General features: G+C 36.7%; 1 protein-coding gene across 6 annotated transcripts in view; it reads left to right on the plus strand.

Annotated features, from left to right (window-relative positions):
• The window catches only part of LRBA (LPS responsive beige-like anchor protein), a 634310-nt gene that overhangs the window by 150833 nt on the left and 459643 nt on the right, over positions 1-23834 (plus strand). For 3 of the 6 annotated variants that reach the window (XM_066280997.1, XM_066281017.1, XM_066281003.1), the window contains exons 27-31: positions 1293-1420; positions 1912-2019; positions 6205-6364; positions 8572-9019; positions 23611-23744. In XM_066280997.1, the coding sequence (XP_066137094.1) occupies positions 1293-1420; positions 1912-2019; positions 6205-6364; positions 8572-9019; positions 23611-23744 (978 nt within the window). The remainder of the gene's footprint in view (positions 1-1292; positions 1421-1911; positions 2020-6204; positions 6365-8571; positions 9020-23610; positions 23745-23834) is intronic. The other 3 variants (XM_066281009.1, XM_066281027.1, XM_066281036.1) reach the window with 2 other exon arrangements.

Raw genomic sequence — 23834 nt, forward strand, 5'->3', positions numbered from 1 at the left:
ATAACTGTAGAAGAAAATAAAAATTCAATCTACCCAGCATCATCTCTTCTTATCTATGGAAATGAGACTCAGAAAGTAAGTTGTCTAAGACCACATAGGAGAGTGTGGTCAGCTTGCTAAATGATCCCATTGTTTTCATCTCTGCTCTCATTCCTGTTCTGTCCTGAGATTGGGGGAAGCCTAGGAGGGTGGGAGGGCAAAACCAAGAATAACCTGTACTTCTGAGATGGATGGATGCTAGGCAGCCTGGTGTGGTTTTAAACTTTGTAATACAGATCGAAACTTGATTTTATGCACCCTGTGACAAAAATAGTACAATCGTTATTTTCCTGGGCCTGATTCCAAGTTTGACCGAGTTGTACTCCATATTCTCTCTTTCTCCTTCTCCCACTCCTTTCCTTCCTATTCTCCAACGTGTGCTGCTCGCTTTTGGCACCTTTCTGGATACTTCTCCTCAGTTCTGTGTCAGTAGCTGTGTGTTAATCTGGTGGGACATGAAGTGCCACTTAAGTTTCCTGTGTTGTGCCTAACTTCCCTCCCACTCTTGTTCTGATCAGACACTTGAGTGCTGCTGATCTGGTTGGGAATTGAGGTGCTTACATGATGTCACGCAATTAGTAGTCAATTGTGCCTACCTAATTTATCATTTAAAATTCAAAATTAATTTCTAAATAACTCAAGTAGCTGCCCATTTGGTGAGATGTTTAAAGTAATTTTGGACTGTGTAATCACAACCTCTTTTTTCTTTTTCACTTTTAAAACAGTTTTACTGAGAGGAAGTAATATGTAGACCCTATAACTATTCCCTATAAATGCTGTGCTCTCTATCACTCTCTCAACATCATGCTATAATAATACATAATAAGAAAAACACGCAGGTTTCCAGTGTAACGATTATACTTAATAAAGGTAACAAAAGGTTATTGTCATAGACTGGTTTATGCAGTGTGGTTTGCTTTTTACTTTCTTGCACCTCTTTTTAAATGCTCGTTTTTCCTATCTTTTTCTCAGTAAAAGGTCATTATAAGTAGCTTAGTTGAGATCTAGGGGACAGAAGCCTGTTAAGAGTTCTTGAACTGATTCTCTCTTAGCAGTGGCCCCTAAGAGAGTCATTATCAAAGTCAGAAAACAAACCATAGGTGAGAAAGTCTAGGGATGTTTTAGGACTTTGCTGAAGGGAATGTTTCAAATAAATCTTATGCAAATGGTATCGGGGAGGTGATTTTGATCAGCTCCATAATCTTCCCTATCATTTTCTTCTTACCCAATCTCTTCCTTAAACCGCATGGCAGTGTGTGCAGTGGCGGTCAGGAACTGCTTAGAGTGTCAGCAGCACTCACAGCTGAAAGGCAGAGGAGATGCAGCCAAAGGCCAGAGAGCGGTGCACAGCCTGATTCCCATGGGGAAGTCTGCGGCGAAGGTGAGCGTGCGGCATCTGTGATTAAATAGAAAAACACACTCTTATTTTATGGCTAAGGTCTTAAATTTATGTGCTCATTTCAGTGTAAGGTTAAGTAAATCTGACAGGGGTCCTAAAATAGTTATTCTAGTTTGTAGCTATAACATTCAAATATTTGTGCTTAAATATACAGTAAAGATTTGCTTATACTTAATCTTGTCTGCTTAGCCAAATGTTTACTTTTCTTGTGTCTACAATACCTTTTCCCTTCAAGTATGTCAATTCGGATTTCATGTACTTGTTGAGTTAGTATGCAGTTTGTTTTTTCCTTCATGGCTCCTTTCTGTACTTCCCCTCCGCCCACCACTACCCCAGCATCCGAAAGAAGAAGAGAGAAAGAAGTAGGAAAAACAAGTAGTTCTATAGCCTTGTTTTTCTGGTTCTTGGAATACTGTGTTTATTTTTTTTAAATATCTGTGTAATATGTGTTTTTTGTTTTGTTTTTGTCTTAGAGTCCAGTGGACATTGTAACTGGTGGCATATCTCCAGTGAGAGATTTTGAAAGGCTCCTACAAGACATGGATATTAATCGGCTTAGGGCAGTTGTCTTCAGAGACATCGTAAGTGACGGCATTTCCTTCATTGTACTCTTTGCTGATATGCATGACCTCATATTGAGAATGAAAACTCTGTGTGATATAAATAGTTGAATAGAGAGAAAAAGCATAGAAACCAGTTTTTTTTTTTTTTTTTTGTATTTTTCTGAAGCTGGAAACGGGGAGAGACAGACAGACTCCCACATGCGCCCGACCGGGATCCACCCAGCACGCCCACCAGGGGCGATGCTCTGCCCCTTCGGGGCGTCGCTCTGCCGCGACCAGAGCCACTCTAGCGCCTGAGGCAGAGGCCAAGGAGCCATCCCCAGCGCCCGAGCCATCTTTGCTCCAATGGAGCCTTGGCTGCGGGAGGGGAAGAGAGAGACAGAGAGGAAAGGGGGGGGGGTGGAGAAGCAAATGGGCGCTTCTCCTATGTGCCCTGGCCAGGAATCGAACCCAGGTCCCCCGCACGCCAGGCCAACGCTCTACCGCTGAGCCAACCGGCCAGGGCCAGAAACCAGTTTTTATTTATTTTTTGATAGTGATTTCAGAATCATAGACTATTGGAAAGTATCACTTATATAAATTGAGCTAATATATCAGAGTAATGATAGTAAAAACACTGTAAGTGCTTTACATGTAGTCATCAGTCCAACAACTTCTTGAGTTGTGAACTTCTGTAATTTTCACTTTATCAGAGTGGAATCAGGCACAGAGAGTTTAAGCAGTTTGTTCAAGCTAATGAGCTAGTAAATGACAGGTTTCAGACCCGGCAGTCTTAACTCCAGAATCTAGCTCTGAAGGTAATGACATGCTCAAATTCTACACAGCCTATTATTTTACTGAATATTGGATATGTTGCCCTCAAAGAAATATAAATGTGATCTAATAGTACTTAATAAAATGTTGTGTGAGTTGTTTTATGAATTTTTTAAAGATGAAAAGACTCTTTTTTAGCTGATTTTGATATAAAATATGGCTGAGTTTATGTGGAAATTGTACAGTCATACTGGAAAGTACAAATATGAAAAAAAATCATCTGTAATCTACTTGCCAGGATTTAGAGCATAGTCATTAGTTAATATTTATTGAACAATTAGTATGTGTTCAGTACTAGGTGCTCTATATTACTTTTTTTATAAACTTAACAATTTCAAGTTTTAATTTTCTCCTCTCTAGTGTTTTTGTCCTCTCTTGAGTTCTTCACTAAGTTTTATACTATACATGTATATAAGCGAACACTTACTGTGTATTAAGCATAGAACTGGAAGCTCTATATGTATTATCTCATTTAATTCATATAATAATACTATGAGAAAGATAGCAGTATTAGGTTAAATAATCTGCTTAAGAACACACAAGTAGCAAAAGGTGGAAGGTAGGTTAAGGAACTAGGGAATCTGATTCTTGAAATTTTGAACTACCTCCCTAAATCTCAATATTCTTTTTAATTTTTAAAGTTTTGGGTTTTTTTTTGCCTGACCTGCGGTGGCGCAGTGGGTAAAGCCTCGACCTGGAATGCTGAGGTCACTGGTTCAAAACCCTGGGCTTGCCCAGTTAAGGCACATATGGGAGTTGATGCTTCCTGCTCCAACCCCTCTTCTCTGCTTTGTCTCTTTCTCTCTCTGTCTCCTCTCTCTCAAATGAATAAATTAAAATTTTTTTTTTGTTTTGTATTTTGGTGGCTGCTGTTATTCTTTAAGTAAGAACCCATCACCATCCAGTTTTATTTTTTCAGAACCACTTACTGTTTTCATTTTGGGGCCAAATATTGCTGCTTCCGTCTCTTCCCATTTTCTTTTCTAGAGCAGGTGTGGAGTCTGTTGCCCCACAATTTTGCATTTCCTAGAGTAATCTTTAAAAATCTGGAATAGATGATATAACTCTTTTGTTTTAAAATTTTTCTAATGTCTTCTCATAGCACATAAAATCAAAGCTCCTCATCCTTGCTCAATGTGATCTGGCTCTTTGGAACTTTCTAACATGTTATTATATCATGATATTTGGACAGAAAGTTAGACTATTTCCCATGTCTATGTTGTCATTTATTAACAGAACAAATAATTTTAATATCTTTGTAATTATAAAAATTATATATGCCTGGCCTGTGGTGGCGTAGTGGGTAAAGCTTTGACCTGGCATGCTGAGGTGGCAAGATCAAAACCCTGGGCTTGCTCAGTCAAGGCACATATGGGAGTTGGTGCTTCCTGCCTGCTCCTCTCCCTTTCTCTCTCTCTCTTTCCTCTCTAAAATGGATTAAAAATAAAAAAGTTATACAACCACCTTGTAGGAGTTTTAAAAAAGAGAAAAGTTGGTATTCCCCAAACCTTATCTTATAGTCTCTTCTAGCAAAAGAAAACCTTGATGAAAAAGGAAATGACCTAAGATTGGGGATATAAAGAAATTATTGCCCCGAGGTTAACAGCTAAGGTCTTTAATCACTCTAATCTTAGTTTACATTTGCTTTTTCACTTGCTGTATGGCCTTAGGTAAATTACTTAACTTTTTTCTAGTCCTTATCTTATTGAAATGGCTTAAGGAATGTATATGAAGTACATAGCACAGTGTCTGGCTCACATATTCATAAATGACAACTACAGTTTATTTCAGGGGTTTAGTTAGTAAACACTGAATGTATTAATAGGCTAAAGTAAGGATTTAGATAGACATAAATAATTTATAATAGATTAAGAAGTTAAGACCAAGTAAGTTATTGGTCTACATTTTTTTTTATTTTATTCATTTTTAGAGAGGAGAGAGAGACAGAGAGGGAGAGAGAGGAGAGAGAGACAGAAAGAGAGAAGGGGGGAGGAGCTGGAAGCATCAACTCCCATATGTGCCTTGACCAGGCAAGCCAGGGTTTCGAACTGGCAACCTCAGCATTCCAGGTCGACGCTTTATCCACTGCGCCACCACAGGTCAGGCTGGTCTACATTTTTAATGTTGATATCATTAGCAGTAGTTACTATAGTAGATGACAGGATTGTGTGGCCGAGGGACACAGACATGTCTAGAGAAAGGGATTGTTTAAAAAAGAAAAAAAATGGGACATTTATCTTTTCCATCAAGAGTAATAAATGTTACAGAGGAACCTAAGAAGTACCATGGAGTCTTGTCAGATTTTAAAAAACCTGAAGGGAAGGGAGGAGGGCGCAATGGGGAAGAGGACAAAGGAGATGTTGAGGGGAATATTGGGGGGATGCATTTGGGGCGACACTAGAATTTATGTAAACACAATAAAAAAATATGTCTTACTGTAGCAAGTGGACATGTTCAGGCAGAGCCTGATACCTCTTTTTTTACCCTTGAAATTGTGTCCAAAACTTTTGACATTAGTTATTAACTTTTCGTTTTATTTTTATCATTAGTTTCCACTTATTTATCTGCTAGGGCAACAGTGTTCTTATTTATCTGCTAGGACAACAGTGTTCTTATTTATCTGCTAGGGAAACAGTGTTCTTTGTTTCCCTTATCTTAAATTTATTTGCTATTTGAAATACCTTTAATTTTCAGGATTTGATGGACAAGTTTGAGTTTTCCTTTAGATTCATTAAGTTCAAACCTATTTTGAAAAGTTATCAAATAGTGATGTATTGATGGGCCATATGGAGATGAAGAATTTTATTAGATGGAGAGATTGTTGATGTACAGATATGTGGGTGAACTCTGGAGCTTCGAATGGAGCTTGGACCTCTTTTTGAGGTCCATCTAATTTTTCCTTTTCACAGACACTATATTTTCATTCTGATACTTGGTCGTCTGTACAAGTTAAAATACTCTTAAGAATTTCCTTAGCTTCCTTTTCTGTATCTGGTGACCTTTATTTCTCTTGAATGTTTGCCTTTTAGGAAAACTTATTATTTTGCATATTTTAATTCTTATGATTAGAAGTAAAAATAATTATTCATATATAATGATAATTGTTATTTGATTTATCTTATAAAGAATGTTAAGACATATCTCTTCAAATTGAGTTACTTCCGGTAATTAAAAAAAGAAAGCCAACTTTTTTCATGTTTCACATGCATAAAACCCCTCATGGGCATTTCTCCAAAAGACTTTATCTGATTTTTTTCTCAATTGAATTTAAGATTTTCTGCATATATCAACAGAAGTATTCACATGTTTTATATTTAAATATTGTCATGTAAAATGAAATCAAGATGTTATTTAATAGTGGCATGATCAACTCCTTCTATTTTTCCCTAGGAGGATAGCAAACAAGCTCAATTTTTAGCCTTGGCAGTTGTGTACTTTATCTCTGTTCTTATGGTCTCGAAGTACAGAGACATTTTGGAACCTCAGAATGAAAGGCGTAGCCAACCATTGAAGGAAACTGGTAGTGAAAGTGGGACTTTGTCACTTCCTGGTGAGTGTCCATATTTTATTTCCTGGTATCCAGAGCTCAAGTAAAACATCATGTACTTATTGTAGTTAAAATGTTGATTCTGGAATTTAAATCCATTTATATAGAAAGTAAGAGCAAACACTTACTTTAAATAATAATGTAGTATTTTAAGTTCCTTGTAGTTTGTTGCAGTTGGGAGATTACTTGCTCTTTAAACAAGCCACCTGATTAAAAGGCTAGGAGATGTTATCCTTTGCAAGTATAGTATTAATCATTTCTATTTGCCTAAGAATTTGTCATGAAGAATAAAAAACTCTTCTAAGAGACAGACTTACTAAGTGACTATAATAGTTGGAGTTAGAGAAGTAGCTGCCAGCTAGATGTATAGTTAGAGAAACAGCTGTTGCAGTTATAGAATAGCTGCCACCCTATAGAGGCTGTTTATTTATTCAATAAAGAGTCATTTGGTTCCTGCTAGGTACTTGGGTATATTCATGAACAAAAGAGAAAAACAAAGTCTGCCCTCATGGAGCTTATATTCTAGTGAGAGAAGCTGGAAAATAAGTACATGTAATAGGTAAATTGCATAGTATTTTAGAAGGGGATGAGTACTAAGAAAAGAAAAAAGACAAATGGAAAAATACCAGGAATATAACCAGGAAGACTGGAGTGTGGATATTTACTTTAAGGTAAATGAGTTATTGGAGGGTTTTGAATATAGAAGTTAAAACTGACATACGTTTTTAAAAATTATCCTCAGGCTACTGTGTTGAGAATGCACCGTAGAGGGCAAGGAAAACCCCATGTTCTGTCCTGCCGTGTAACATATTACATTGAAGCTTAGTGGTTGGAAGCACAACTCTTTTAGTCTCGTTACCGTGATTCTGTGAATTTGATTTGGGCAGGGCACAGTGCGGATATTCCATGATGGTGGAGAAGAGAGGACGTTACAGTATCAGGTGTGGGTAGTGAAAGCTGGAAGGTAGTCAGCAATGATTACAAGGTGCAGTTGGATACTTTGGAGGTGAAACATATTCAGGGAAGAATAAATTCAGTTTTCCACTGTTGATGGCTTTTAGACATAGAAAATGTAGAGTAGACAGTTTTATATAACAGTCTGAAGTATTTTTGTTTTTGATATTTAGAATTTTGAGAGTGAGTGAGACTATTAAAGGAATACCTGTTGAGAGAGAAGAGGACTAATGACCAAGTACTTGGGCCCTCCTAAGAAATCAGGGAGAAAAAGAAGTGAAGACAGTGATGAAGGAATAACCACTGAGGTAGTAGATGAAAAGCCAGAGAGCACGGTGTTGTATAAGCCAAGTAAGAAAAGTTTTATCAAGTTGGAGGGAATAATCAGTTGCTGCTGTTTTGCCAAGTGCTGTTAGGACTGAGAACTGACCATATGAGTTAGCAAGCTGTGATGACCATTGGCAAGATGGAGCATTTTTGCTGGCATGGAGTGATTGTCTGATTGAAGGGAATGAAAGTCAAACAGAGAGAAAGATGATGCTCCTCGTTGAACTAGATTTTAAGGATCATTGAATTATCCATGCATAGAGGTGCAACACGTTTTCTAGCAGTAGGCAGCATGTTTGAGGTAGAGTTCGTGGGGTTACTATTCAAAGAATCGGCAATGTATGCAGGCATAGAAGCCCAAAACTTGGTCCTATGTTCAGCAGATGGCAGGTAGCTTGGTGTTGTGAAGTGTAATGTGTGATGGCCTGAGTAGCAGGATATGAAGTTGGGAATGAATAGTAGATTCAGGTATTTAGTGGTCACCTACTACTTTCCAGGCATTGTGTAGGCTCAGGCATTAATGCAGGTGTTGCAGAGGAAGTGTTGGAGAGGACAGACTCCCTGTCCTGATGCAGTTCACACTGTAATGGACTTACACTATTGAAGACCTTGTTCTTGATCCTGAGGATTTGGGACTTTTTCTTGTAGTAGTCCAATAGTCATCCATTGGAATGTCACGTTCGGTTATGAGAGTTTTTTCAGGTATTTTGTTATTATTTATTTTAAAAATTATTTTATTATGCCATCTAATTTGATTATAGATGCATGAATTCAGTACATTTTATAAGTTATGTAATTTATTGTTACCTTTTAGAACATGCCATAGGCTTTTATAATTTAAAATAATAGATGGCTGTAGGACTGAATGCACCTTTTAAAAATTGGTTCTAAATTCTTTTATTCATACTTTCCTTCTGTTTCTGGGTAAGATGTAGAAAACACACCAGCAGCATCCAGCCCATTAACCTCAGAATCAGTGGAAGAATCTGAAAGCATATCATCTGCTCGAAGGAGGGATTCAGGCATTGGGGAGGAAACAGCCGCTGGCTTGGGAAGCAGTATGGAGGCGGCTTCCCCTCCAGCACCTCCAGGTGTCAGTGCAGGCCCAGATGCAATTAGTGAGGTGCTGTGCACTCTTTCTTTAGAAGTCAATAAGTCTCATGAAAGCAAAAATGTTGGAGGAAATGAGGTGGATAACAAGGCTGCACCATCAGTTCCAGTTTCAAAAAATGTCAACGTCAAGGACATCCTCCGCAGCTTGGTTAACATGCCAGCCGACGGGGTCGCAGTGGATCCTGCCCTCCTGCCACCAGCCTGCCTCGGAGCTCTTGGCGATCTATCTGTGGAACAGCCTGTGCAGTTCCGATCTTTTGACAGGTACTGTTAATAGTTTCTGGGTTTTGTATGCTTCTATTTATAGGTTGTCAAGATTTAAAGGGTAAACAGAAATTTAACTCTGCAAATTTTGTAGCTTCAATATTAAAAATGGATGTTTTGATCTAGTTTGTAAAAATTACAAGGATATTGTATGGCTTGTATAACATTTCAAATTTTTATTAACACTATCAGTAAGATGATTTAAAAATAATTTTAATATTAAATTGGCAAGTTATATGTTAAATAATTTTTTGTATATTTGTTACAACTTAGAAGTCACCTGTACTTACAAATGTTTACCTTTCAGACCCTTGCTCTCAGCACTTGGCCGGCCTTGTGAGAAAAGGTGGCAATCTGTGGATTCCATCAGACTTAGGAACTCAACAAGGTGTTTAGTCTCTTGACAGCTTGAGAAAGTTGACTATAGATTCCTGACTTTATTGGTTTTCCTGCCATAAGAAACCTGTTGCTAATTCACATGACATTTTTCTTTATATGTTATTGAACTTTCTGAAATTCTACCTAGGCATATATGTATTAGTCATTAAACATATTCTTTCAAAAATCAGTATTATTATCTGGAAACAAGCTCTAACTTATGTGGAAGTTGCTGGTTAAAAGGACTTTTATTTTTCCTGAGTCATTTGAAAGTAAGTTTGCATAATACTTCATCCCCTGTGAATTTTTTATTGCATTTTTTTTTCTTTTGTGACAGAAACAGAGAGGGACAGATAGGGACAGACAGGAAGGGAGAGAAATGAGAAGCACCAATTCTTCATTGTAGCTCCTTAGTTGTTCATTGATTGCTTTCTCATATGTGCCTTGATGGAGGCGGGAGGAGAGCTACAGCAGGGCGAGTGGCCCCTTGCTCAAGCCAGCAACCTTGGGTTCAAGCCACTGACCTTGGGCTTCAAGCGAGTGACCATGGAGTCATGTCTATGATCCCACACTCAAGCTGGATGATCCCATGCTCAAGCCGGCACCTTTGGGGTTTCAAACCTGGGTCTTCTGTGTCCCAGTTCAACGCTTTATCCATTGCGGCCTCCGCCTGGTCAGGCTATTGCATATTTTCTATATAGCCACAAAACATCTATGAAAATAAGAAAATAACCGTTGATAACCACTACATCTAATCTTCAAATACCTTTTAAGTTTTACTGATTGGCCCTAGCCAGGTTGCGCAGTTGGTTAGAGCATTGGCCAGAAACACAGAGGTTGCCAGTTTGATCCCCAGTCAGGGCACGTAGAGGAATGGATTGATGTTACTGTCTCTCTCTTTCTCCCTTTCTCTCTGGCTAAAATCAGTAAATTAAAAAAAAAAAAAAGTTAACTGATTGTCTCAATAATGCCCTTTATAGCAGAAGGATCCAGTTCATACATAATACTGTATTGCATTTTATTGTGTCTCTTTATTCTCTTTCAGTCTGGAAGAACTGTTCTTTAGTTGTCCCTTGAATTTTTTAAATCTTACTACTTTAGCACAAATGTTTTGTAGGCTGTCTTTCAGTTTAGATTTGTTTAATGTTTCCTCAGGATTAGATTTAGGTTATTGCATCCTTTTGGCAGGAATATCAAAGAAGTGGCACTGTTTCTTTTTTTTTAAAATTAAATTTAATGCAGTGACATTGATGAATCAGGGTACATAATGTTGAGAGAAAACATCTCCAGATTATTTTGACATTTGATTATACTGTATACCCCTCACCCAAAGTCAAATTGTCTTCTGTCACCTTCTATCTGGTTTTCTTTGTGCTCCTCCCCTCCCCCACCCCCTCTCTCCTTCCTCACCCTATCCCCCCTCCCCCAACCCCCTACCCCTGTTGCCATCACATTCTTGTTCATGTCTCTGAGTCTCATTTTTATGTCCCATCTATGTATGGATTCATATAGTTCTTAGTTTTTTCTGATTTACTTATTTCACTCCGTATAATGTTATCAAGGTCCATCCATGTTATTGTACATGATCCAATGTCATCATATCTTATGGCTGAGTAGTATTCCATAGTATATATGTACCAAAGTTTTTTAATCCACTCATCCTCTGACGGACACTTGGGCTGTTTTCAGATCTTCGCTATTGTGAACAATGCTGCCACAAACATGGGGGTGCATTTCTCCTTTTGGAGCCGTTCTATGGTGTTCTTGGGGTATATTCCTAAAAGTGGGATAGCTGGGTCAAAAGCCAGTTCAATTTTCAATTTTTTGAGGAATCTCCATACTGTTTTCCACAGGGGCTGCACCAGTCTGCATTCCCACCAGCAGTGCAGGAGGATTCCCTATTCTCCACATCCTTGCCAGCACTTATTCTGTGTTGTTTTGTTGATGAGCACCATTCTGGTTGGTGTGAGGTGATATCTCATTGTGGTTTTAATTTGCATTTCTCTAATGATTAGTGATGTTGAGCATTTTTTCATATGCCTATTGGCCATCTGTATGTCCTCTTTGGAGAGTGTCTATTCATTTCTTTTGCCCATTTTTGGATTGGATTGTTTGTCTTCCTGGTGTTGAGATTTATAAGTTTTTTATAAATTTTGGTTATTAACCCCTTATCAGACGTATTGTCAAATATGTTCTCCCATTGTGTAGTTTGTCTTTTTATTCTGTTCTTATTGTCTTTAGCTGTGCAGAAGCTTTTTAGTTTGATAACGTCTCGTTTGTTTATCCTGTCTTTTATTTCACATCCCCTTGGAGATAAATCAGCAAATATATCGCTCCGAGAGATGTCGGAGACCTTACTGCCTATGTTTTCTTCTAAGATGCTTATGGTTTCATGGCTTACATTTAAGTCTTTTATCCATTTTGAGTTTATTTTTGTGAGCGGTGTAAGCTGGTGATCTAGTTTCATTTTTTTGCAGGTAGTTGTCCAATTTTCCCAATACCATTTGTTAAAGAGGCTGTCTTTACTCCATTGTATTGCCTTACCTCCTTTGTCAAATATCAGTTGTCCATAGAGCTGTGGGTTTATTTCTGGGTTCTCTGTTCTTATGCCAGTACCAGGCTGTTTTGAGTACAATGGCCTTGTAGTATAACTTGATATCAGGAAGTGTGATACCTCCCACTTTATTCTTCTTTTTTAAAATGGCTGAGGCGGCCCTGGCCGGTTGGTTCAGTGGTAGAGCGTCGGCCTGGTGTGCGGAGGACCCAGGTTCGATTCCCGGCCAGGGCACACAGGAGAAGCACCCATTTGCTTCTCCACCCCCCTCTTCTTCTCTGTCTCTCTCTTCCCCTCCCGCAGCCAAGGCTCCATTGGAGCAAAAGATGGCCCGGGCGCTGGGGATGGCTCCTTGGCCTCTGCCCCAGGCGCTAGAGTGGCTCTGGTCGCGGCAGAGTGATGCCCCGGAGGGGCAGAGCATCGCCCCCTGGTGGGCAGAGCATCGCCCCTGGTAGGCGTGCCGGGTGGATCCCCGTCAGGCGCATGCGGGAGTCTGTCTGACTGTCTCTCCCCGTTTCCAGCTTCAGAAAAATACAAAAAAAAAAAAAAATTGCTGAGGCTATTCATGTTCTTTTTTGGTTCCATATAAATTTTTGGAATATGTGATCTATATCTTTGAAGTATGTCATTGGTATTTTAATTGGTATTGCATTGAATTTATAGATTGCTTTGGGTAATATAGACATTTTAATGATGTTTATTCTTCCTAACCATGAGCACGGTATATGCTTCCACTTGTTTGTATCTTCCTTGATTTCTTTTATCAATGCTTTGTAATTTTCCGAGTACAAGTTTTTAGTCTCCTTGGTTAAGTTTACTCCTAAGTACTTTATTTTTTTGGTTGTAATAGTGAAGGGGATTGTTTCCTTAATTTCTCTTTCTGATTGTTCACTGTTGGCGTATAAAAATGCCTCTGATTTCTGAGTATTGATTTTATATCCTGCCACTTTGCTGAATTCATTTATCAAGTCCAGTAGTTTTTGACTGAGACTTTAGGGTTTTCTATATACAATATCATATCATCTGCAAATAATGATAGTTTTACTTCTTCTTTTCCAACTTGAATGCCTTTTATTTCTTCTTCTTGTCTGATTGCTGTGGCTAGGACTTCCAGGACTATGTTAAATAAGAGTGGTGAAAGGGGGTACCCCTGCCTTGTTCCTGATCTTAAGGATATTGCTTTTAATTTTTGCCCATTGAGTATGATGTTGGCTGTGGGTTTCTCATAGATGGCTTTTTATCATGTTGAGGTATGTTCCCTGTATTCCCACTTTGCTGAGAGTTTTGATCATGAATGGGTGCTGGATTTTATCAAATGCTTTTTCTGCATTTATTGAAATTATCATGTGGTTTTTCTCCTTCTTTTTGTTTATGTGATGAATCACATTGATCGATTTACGAATATTGTACCAGCCTTGCCTCCCCAGAATAAATCCCACTTGATCATGGTGTATGATTTTTTCCATATATTGTTGGATCCGGTTTGCTAATTTTTGTTGAGGATTTTAGCATCTATATTCATCAGGGATATTGGCCTATAATTTTCTTTCTTTTGTGTTGTCTTTGCCTGGTTTTGGAATCAGAATTATGCTTGCCTCATAAAAGGAGCTTGGAAGTCTTCCTTCCTCTTGAATTTTTTGAAATAGCTTGAGAAGGATAGGAGTAAGTTCTTCTTTGAATATTTGGTAGAATTCACTTGTGAAGCCATCAGGCCCCAGACTTTTCTTTGTTGGAAGTTTTTTGATAACTGTTTTGATCTCATTTGGTGTAATCGGTCTGTTTAGGTTTTCTGATTCTTCCAGATTGATTTTTGGAAGATTATATGTTTCAAGGAATTTGTCCATTTCATCTAGGTTGTCTAGTTTTTTGGCATATAGTTCTTCATAGTATTTTCTTACAATATTTTGTATTTCTATTGTGTCAGTTGTTATTTCTCCACTCTCATGTCTAATTTTATATATTTGAGTCCTCTCTCTTTTTTTCTTGGTGAGTCTAGTCAAAGGTTCATCGATCTTGTTTACCTTTTCAAAGAACCAGCTCCTAGTTTCATTGGTCCTCTGTGTTGTTTCTTTAGCCTCTATGTCATTTATTTCTGCTCTGATCTTTATTATTTCCTTCCTTCTACTGCATTTGGGCTTTACTTGCTGTTCTTTTTCTAGTTCTTTTAGATGCAGGGTTAAGTTGTTATTTGAGCTTTTTCTAGCTTCTTAAAGCGTGCCTGTAGTGCTATGAACTTCCCTGTCTATTGCTTTTGCTGTGTCCCATAAATTTTGAGTAGTTGTGTGCTCATTGTCATTCGTTTCTAGGAATTTTTTTATTTCTTCTTTGATCTCATTCTTAATCCATTCGTTATTTAACAACCTGCTATTTAGTTTCCATGTGTTTGAGAATTTTTGAGCTTTTCTGTTGTGGTTCATTTCTAGTTTCATCCCATTGTGATTGGAGAAAGTGCTTGATATGATTTCAATCTTCTTAAATTTGTTGAGACCACTTTTGTGCCCTAACATGTGGTCTATCCTAGAGAATGTACCATGAGCACTTGAAAAGAATGTATATTCTGCTGCTTTAGGGTGAAAGGTTCTGAAGATATCTATTAAATCGAGTTGATCTAGTGTTTCCAATAAGTCTGCTGTTTCTTTGTTAATTTTCTTTCTTGAGGATCTATCTAGTGATGTTAGTGGGGTATTGAAATCCCCTACTATTATAGTATTGCTGTTGATCTCGCCCTTTAAATCCATCAAAGTCTGCTTTATATATTTAGGTGCTCCTATATTAGGTGCATAGATATTTATAATAGTTATATCTTCCTGTTGGATTATTCCCTTTATCATTATGTAGTGGCCTTCTTTATCTCTTACTATGTTTTAAAGTCCTTTGTTTTAAAGTCCATTTTGTCTGATATAAGTATTGCTACCCCAGCTTTTTTTTCATTTCCATTTGCATGAAATGTTTTTTTCCATCCTTTTACCTTCATTCTATGTGTATCTTTTGTTCTTAGGTGTGTCTCTTGTAGACAGCATATGTACGGGTCCTGTTTTCTTATCCACGCAGCTACCCTATGTCTTTTTGATTGGATCATTTAATCCATTTACATATATGGTTATTATTGATATGTAGTTTATTGCCATTTTATTCTTTAAAGCTGTATTCCTTTTTTGCTATATTCTTTTCCCACTTTGATCTGTTTACAACAGGCCCCTTAACATTTCCTGCAGCATTTGTTTGGTTGTAATGAATTCCTTGAGTTGTTTTTTGTCTGGGAAGCTTTTTATTTCTCCTTCGATTTTAAATGATAGCCTTGCTGGATAAAGTAGTCTTGGTTGTAGGTTCTTGTTCTGCCATTATTTTGAATATTTCTTGCCATTCCCTTCTGGCCTCAAGTGTTTCTGTTGAGAAGTTGGATGTCTTTCTTATGGAGGCTCCTTTGTAGATGATAGCTTTTTTTTCTCTTGCAGCTTTTAATATTTTCTCTTTATCACTTAGCTTTGGTATTTTAATTATGATGTGTCTTGGTGTAGGTTTCTTTGGGTTTCTCTTTAATGGAGTCCTCTGTGCTTCTTGAACTTGTGAGAGTTTCTCCTGCATTAATTTAGGGAAGTTTTCAGCTATGATATGATTGAACAAAGTCTCTAACCCTTGTTCTTTTTCTTCTTCAGGAACCCCTATGATGGGGATGTTATTTCTCTTCATGTTGTCACAGAGTTTTCTAAGAGTTTCCTCAGACTTTTTGAGTCTCTTCTTTTTTCTTCTCTGCTTTCTTGCCTTCATTCAAGTTGTCCTCTGATTCGATCCTCAGCTCTATCCATCCTGTTTTTAATTTCTTCCATTGTGGTCTTTATTTCTGATATTGTATTTGTCATCTCTGACTGATTCTTTTTTAATATTTCAATATCCTTTTTTATACTTGCTATTTCTTTATTTAGGTGTTCATAATGACCATCTCTTGTTGTTCTCAGGTCCCTAAGCATCCTTACAATAATTATTTTGAACTCCGCATCTGGAAGTTTGATTATTTCCATATCACTCAGTTCATCTCCTGAAGGTTTCTCTTGTGGTTTCATTTCGATTGCACTTTTTTGTCTTCTCATTATCTGTGTTTGGGTGTTTTGTTTGTAGAGTTGGTTGAGTCTAGGCTTGGTGTTTTCTCGTGGCACTGTTTCTTGTTCCATTCTAACATGTTGTACGGGGTTTTATCTCATTACTGTTGATGCTCATTCAAATATTTATTAAAATGCTATTTTGTAGGTTTTTCCACTGTTAAGGTGCTCCTTGTGAAAATGTACTACTCAGAAAGTTTGTTATTGACATCAAATGTTATACGGTCCTCTGGTGTCCTACTTTATTCAATGGGTTATAATTCCTTGTTGTTAGTATTTATGTTGATGCTCAAATTGTCTTCAGTTTGGCCAATGGGATTCCCTTCTAGTGGGCTTTTGTTTTCCTTTGATATATTCTCATCATAATGTTCCTCTGTCTGGGTATGGTTTATTTTTTGCATCTTCTGTTTCTTTATTTCTTCTTATCATCTAGTTCCCTACTTCAGGGTTGCTGTGTGTTGGCACATAGACATCCAAGCTGCTTGAAATTCTTTGTGGTAATTAAGATGCTCTGAGAGAATACAAGAGATAGATCATTTTAATGGGGAATCTTCTTGCCATCACCCTTTGTCAGTTCATCTTCTCTACCAGTGTGTGAAGAATTGGTTCAGGGTCCTGGAGTGAGGGGCTGACAGACTCAAGTCCAGAGAAATAGAATGTTGGTGTATCAGGCGGCTACTAGACTCAAATGTAGTTTCCAGTAGTCTTGGTCATGTAGGAGTTAAAATAGTGACTTTAGTGATCAGACAGAACTGAGTTTGAGTTTTGCTGCTATCATTTACTGGGGAATTTGGACAAGTTACCTCACCCTCCTGAGCCTCAGTGTCCTTATCTTTAAGTTCTGTAATACTGAACAATCATTAAATAGAAAAAAAGTGGAACAGTGTGTATTGGTATGAAGTGATATTGAAGAGATAGTAATTATTCTGTAGCACTAAGCATGTAGAAATCACTAAATAAAAACTTATGTCTAATGGGCCATTTAATTATTGCTGCTGTATGTGTCTGTGTATACATGTAAACACCTCAGCTGAGATGCATATTACAGATAACAGGATTATCTTCCTAGTATATATAATGCTAACCAATCAATAAAATGATAAATCTTGTGTCAATAAAATGACACTTTTATTTGCTAGAAAAATTGAAAAATGACAGGAACAGGTAGTTCATGTAAGAGGAGAAATACTGTTAATATGCAAATATGTAAAGATCTGTATTACAAATAATGAAAGAAATAAATATTTAAAGAACCATGAGATAATTTCTTTTGCTTAAATTTGCAAAGATTTAAAAGATGATACCTGTAGTTAATGAAGGTATCAAGACAAATTTTAATATTGTTATCGAGAGGGCATACTGGTACAATTTATTTAAGGGACAAATGGTAGTATTAATGAAAATTTAAAATGTTAACTTTTAATTTTTTTTCCTTTTATTGAATTTATTGGAGTGATATTGGTTAACAAAATTATACAGGTTTCAGGTGTACATTTCTACAACACATCATCTGTACACTACATTGTGAAATAAAAATATGTATACCTAATACACCTCTAGAAGTTTATACAAAAGATACCTCTAAAAGTTTATATAAAAGGTATACACAAGAATAAAATGTTTTCTGCAAGAGGAATTTCATAAGTAAGCTTTTTACTCTGTGAAATTCTATTCAAAAATTTTTAAAAAACTTTTTAATAGATGGGTAGGTAGGTACCATTTTTATCCTTACTTTACAGATGAAGAAACTGAGACAAAGGGAAATTAAGTTGCTTAAGTGCTTATGCTAATAAATGATGGTGTTGAGATTTAGACGCTGGTGGACTCATTCCAGACCTTGTCCTTTGGCACTGCAGTGCAAACATACCTGCTGATCTGTGAGAGACTGATGACATGCTTTTATTTTTATACATCTAGTAAATACTATGTAGCCATAAAGAGAGAGAAGCTGAATACTATGTATTAATGTAAAATGATATTGAAGGTATAGTATTAATGAAAACAACAGTATATAAAATAGTTTGGAATTTATGATCTTTTAAAAAATAAATATATTTACATGTGCCTCAAAAGTATATATCAGACTATTACTAACAATGGCTATATTTTGAGGGTGGGAAAAGGTGTATGATCAGGTTTTTAAAATATTCTCAATTTTTAGAATTTGTTTCAATTTGTATTAATCTTAGCTTGAGTACTAAAAAATGATTGAGAGTAGATTTTTAAAATTAAATATATCTTATTTTAGTCAAAGAAAGTTGTTATATAAATGGCACAAATTTCATATAGTTTGCCATTTTTTAATTTAATTTTTTATTTTTTTCCATTTGTTTTTAAATGGTATACAAATTAAACTGCCTTAGTGATGCCTTCTGTGAGTAGGTTATGAACTTACAGGAAGCCATGCTTAGGTAGTAATGCGTATGAAGGGGTTTGTTGAAATTAAAGGGGAATTTCGATGATAGCATTTCTCAGGGTGTTATTTGGAACTTACATGTCTGGTCTGCATTTAACGTACTGTCTGATGGCAAGCCAACTGCTCTGTGTTTCCCCCCTCTTTTTCTTAGCAAGAGACACCTTTTGAAAACTTCTCATTGCAGCTGTAGACCAGTGGAATATCTTTGGGAATTTCAAAGCATCCCTCTGATCGTGTATTTATCTCTGGAATGCTGTGTCAGAAATCACAACTCTCCTCATATCTTAAGAATTATCAACTCCCAAGCAATAGCTGGAAAATTTAGAGTCACAGCTACATGAGTGGAACCTTGCTGAAAGGCTGCCAGGTTGTGGGCCTTTTTGGATGGCAAGGTGTTTGTGTTCGTTCCCATGCCAAAATTCTTGCTCTTATCTAATTTGAAGATCCTTTCTGGTGATTAGTGGATGCCAGGGATTTATCTTGATAAAGTTCAAGGCTGGTCTGGCTTTTCAACTAGATCCTTAGGGACTAAAGTGCTAGGTTTAAAATGTTCTTTTCTCCTTTACTGAACTGTTTGCGTGTTAAATAAAATAGCATTTATGTGAAAGTGTGTGATATTTGAATAAATAAAATAAAATAAAATAAATTTCCTCAGTAATGACTTGAACCAGTCAGTGAATTGGGAAATGGATTAACTTAAGTTTTCTGTTATGTACTAAGTACATAGTTGGACTAAAGAATGCACAATTTTTTTCATTTGTGAGCAGGTAAATTTTTATGTTTTCAGTAGTATGTACATAATTTTATGTTTGGATAACAATTACTATTGCTTATAAATGATTAAGTTTCAATGTTAATATGATTGTGGTGATGGTTGCACAAGTCTGAACAAACTAAAAACCATTTACTTGTACATTTTAAATTAGTGAAATGTGTGGTGTATGAATTATATCTCAACACTTAAAAAGGTCAGTATGAGGTAAGAGTTTCAATTAGAGGCCCTTCTTTAGACAGACTGAACTATAGAGCACTTCTGCCGTATACGTTGATCAGTTTTCTTACCTTTCTGAACTTTGTAATTTTTAAAATGGAAATAATAACTATCTTAAGCTTGTTTTGAGAATTCAGTAATAATTCTTGGCATATGTCAGTGCTTAATCATAGCAGCTATTAATACTTTAAAAGTTTCTATCACATGGGAGCACAAAGTATAATATATCAGGAACTTTGACTTGGAGAGTCTGGGTGGCTTACCTTTGAGCAAGGTTTTGAAAGATGAGAAGGAAGCTTGCTGGCAAGTAGAACTAATAGGAAGGCATCTTGGCAGACGAATAGCACATACAGAAGGCGGGACTTGTGAAATAATACACAAGAACGATAACCACATATTGCAGATGTGTGTGAAGAATGCTGGGTTAAATGTAAATTCATGTAGTAAGGCACACTTCAGATGTGTCAGGGATGGGAATATGTGGAAAATCTCAGACAATCAGTGTTTACTGAATTAAAATAAAGAATAGGTATTATTTGTGATTGAAAGCATTATTAATGTCAGCAGTTAAAAGGATTAGAGAGGAGGGCAAATTCTTTTATCTTTATTTTAATTTTTTGAATCAATTTTATTATTTATTGTTTAAAATTTTCATAGGATTTGTTGGGGGTGATGTTTTGATATCTTTAATTATGCTACCTTGGACAAATAGAGATTGTGTATACTATTGAACATCTATAGTAAATGTTTTTCTGTCAGCAATTTTCCAACATTTTATTATGAAAATACTTAAATATATAGAGAAATTCAAAGACTTGTGCAGTGAACACCAGTAGTACCCGTCACTGAGGTTTTACAATTAGCCTTTAATTCTGTTTGCTTCGTGACATAATTTTCCATATATCCATCCTTCTGTCCATAAGTCTTATTTTTTGATGCATTTCAAAGTTAAGTTACAGATGTCAATTCACCCTCAACCATTTCAGCATGAAGATAGCTAAATAGGGATCAAAACAGTTTTTAAGGTAATATTGTATACACCTGTGAAAAGCACAGGTTTTAAGTGTCCCATTTGATGAGCTTTGACAAATTTATACACCTGTGTTAACCCAAATCCCTGATCAAGATGAGTCCTGAAAGTTCCTTCATGCATCTTTCCAGCCAATGCCTGGCTCTATTCCTCAGAGGCAATTATCATTGAGTTTTCTCTAACATAGATTAGTTTTGCCTTTTCTAGAACTTCATTTATAAGGAAATACAGTTTGTGTTCTTCTATTTAAGGCTTCTTTCTTAATATAATCTTTTGAGAGTCATCCATTCTTTGTTTATCAGTAGTTTGTTTCTTTTTATTGCCAAGTATTGTTCCATTGTATGAGCATACCATGATTTTTTTTTTTTAAAGTGAGAGAGAGACAGACAGGAAGGGAGAGAGATGAGAAGCATTAACTCCTAGTTGCAGCACTTTACTTGTTTATTGATTGCTTCTTGTATGTACCTGTACCTTGTTGGGGATGGAGGGGGACTGCTCAAGCCCAGCCAGGGACCCCTTCAAGCCTGCGACCATGAGATCATGTGGATGATCCCACATCCAAGCTGGAGAGCCCATGCTCAAGCTGGTGAGCCCTCGCCTAAGCTGGAGAGCCCACACTCAAGCTGGTGAGCCCTCGCCTAAGCTGGAGAGCCCACACTCAAGCTGGTGAACCCATGCACAAGCCAGTTGAGCTCCCACTTAAACCAATGACCTCGGGGCTTCAAACCGGGACCTCAGTGTCCCAGGTCTAGCTCTAGCTACTCTGCCAGCACTGGTCAGGCACACCATGATACTTTAATGCGTTTTTCTGCTTAAAGAGTTCTAAGCTATTGTCCATTTTTGGCTGTTGCTAGTAAAGTCTCTTTGAATGTTATTGAGCATGTTTATTTTGAGGAAATTCCCAGGGGAATTGCTGGTGCATAGGATAGGTTTATGTCTTAAATTCAATTATAGAAAGAACAATTTCACTTTTTCAAAAACAATTTTACTTTTATAAGTAATATTTTCTATTGCTCTTATCATTACTTACCTATTGTGTGAGTAAACTGGATATTGCTGGTTCTTTGTTTTGTGAACAAATGTGAAAGTAAATTGTCCATATTTCTCCTCTCCCAAAAATAGATTGCTAGGGAATAGGTAACTAGAGATTTTCTTATACGATACATTTCTGCTTAGAGTAGCAAATGCACAAATTAGATTTTGTATTGTTTCTGAATGTACCACCAGCACACATGCACGCACACACACATAGGGGTCATGTTTACTCCTTCTAAAGTCAATAATCTTCATCTGTTATAAGCTGCTGTGATTTAAGCACACCATTTTGGATTGAGGGCTCAGGTGGCTGTTGCTTCTATTTTTTAGTGTATAGTTAACATTGGCAGTCACCCTTAAAATGATGTGACACCAGCTACCCCCAAGTACATTGAATAAGCCATGTCTAGCACAAGAGAACTTGATTTAATTGGCAACAGTGTTTGCTGTCACATGATAGGCACTGAAGTGAAACGGAACCCACTTCGCTTTGTATTATCTCTTTTTGATATAACAACAAAAACAGAATGAATTTTTAAAGTATTAGAATTAGATAATTTCCACCTTTGAATTTATTGGGATCAAGTATCTAGGTAACTTTATTTAGAAACTGAATACTTTAAAGCTGTTAAGGGAATACTTGAAGCTTGCAGTTACAATATTGTCAACAAAAGATGTGATTAAATAAATTGAATGTTGAAGGCTTTAGGCTTATGGTTAACACCAGGTAATTAAAAGTAAGCACTGCTATGGGAGTGCATTATATATATATCAGCTGTCCTCCTTATCTCATTAACTGGGTTTTTGCATGTTTATAGAGCTAACGCCTAATAAAGTCTTTTAGTCATTATTTTGGTATAAAGTATTACACTTTAATTGAAATTGGTATATCATAAATACCTGTGTTTGAATATTATACAAGGTGAACAAATTTGATTATTTGATATTTTTTAATCTAACATTTTTATCTTGGCATTGTTTTATCTATATAATATTATTTAAAAACAATCTTGTCCCATGGACATAGATAAAAGTGAAGTGGTTACCCGGCGGTAGGGGACATGGGGGAAGGAGTGGGGGAAGGGTGTAAAGAGGGACAAATATAAGGTGACAGAAAATGATTTGACTTTGGGTGATGGCATACAACATAATCAACAGTTCAAGTGCTATAGAAATGTTTACCTGATACCTATGTACTTTTTTCTTTTTTTTAAAGAGACAGAGTCAGAGAGAGGGATAGACAGGGACAGAGAGACAGGAACAGAGAGAGATGAGAAGCATTAATCATTAGTTTTTCATTGTGACACCTTAGTTGTTCATTGATTGCTTTCTCATATGTGCCTTGACCGCGGGCCTTCAGCAGACCGAGTAACCCCTTGCTTGAGCCAGCGACCTTGGGTCCAAGCTGGTGAGCTTTGCTCAAACCAGATGAGCACGCGCTCAAGCTGGTGACCTTGGGGTCTTGAACCTGGGTCCTCCACATCCCAGTCCGATGCTCTATGCACTGTGCCACTGCCTGGTCAGTCTCTATGTACTCTTATTGATCAATGTCGCCAGATTTAAGTTAATTTTCTAAATAAAATGTAAAAATTAGGTTGCATACATGTTAAAAATTCTTTATACCTGTATTTTTTAACCTAATAAAATTTCTAAGGTTTTATGATTTCAAATTCCTAGTGCTTAAAATTCTTGTTGAAACATGTTGTTTTCTGTTTCAATTCTGAGGTGAAGAAAAGCTAATTACTTTTCCACTTGAGTGCCAAAATTTTTTTCTTATATATCTGTGGTCATATTTTATTTAAGTTAGATAATTTAAGATAATCCTAAATGTAAAGACTATTATATAGTAAATATGTTTAAATGTTGAAATGAACCATCATATTTCCGTAGAACATTGTCTTGATTCTAAAAAAAAATTGAGATGAAACAAACACCATTGAAGAGTTTTCTTGTTGAATTTTCTAACTTGTACATCAAAACAGAGATAAGAAAAAATTAGAAAGAGAAGTTAGTTTCCTGTTTCTTATTTTGAAAGTTATGTGGTTAACATGAGTTAATCTTCTGTATTTTAAAATCTATTTTTATTACAGAAGTGTCATCATTGCAACAAAGAAATCATCAGTCTTACCTTCCACACCTACTGTGAATATACTCACCAATGCTGTCAGTGTGGTTTCTGCAGTAGATCCAGCCCAAGCCCCAAATACGGGAGGAGAGTCTCCTGGTGAGTTTGTCAGCACTGATTTCAACAACAAAAAACGTTTTAGATCCCCCTTTAGCAGCGCTTAGGTAATTTTGTTAGGCATGTTATAAG

Source organism: Saccopteryx bilineata, chromosome 1 (assembly GCF_036850765.1).
Source record: "Saccopteryx bilineata isolate mSacBil1 chromosome 1, mSacBil1_pri_phased_curated, whole genome shotgun sequence".
Lineage (NCBI taxonomy): Eukaryota > Metazoa > Chordata > Mammalia > Chiroptera > Emballonuridae > Saccopteryx > Saccopteryx bilineata.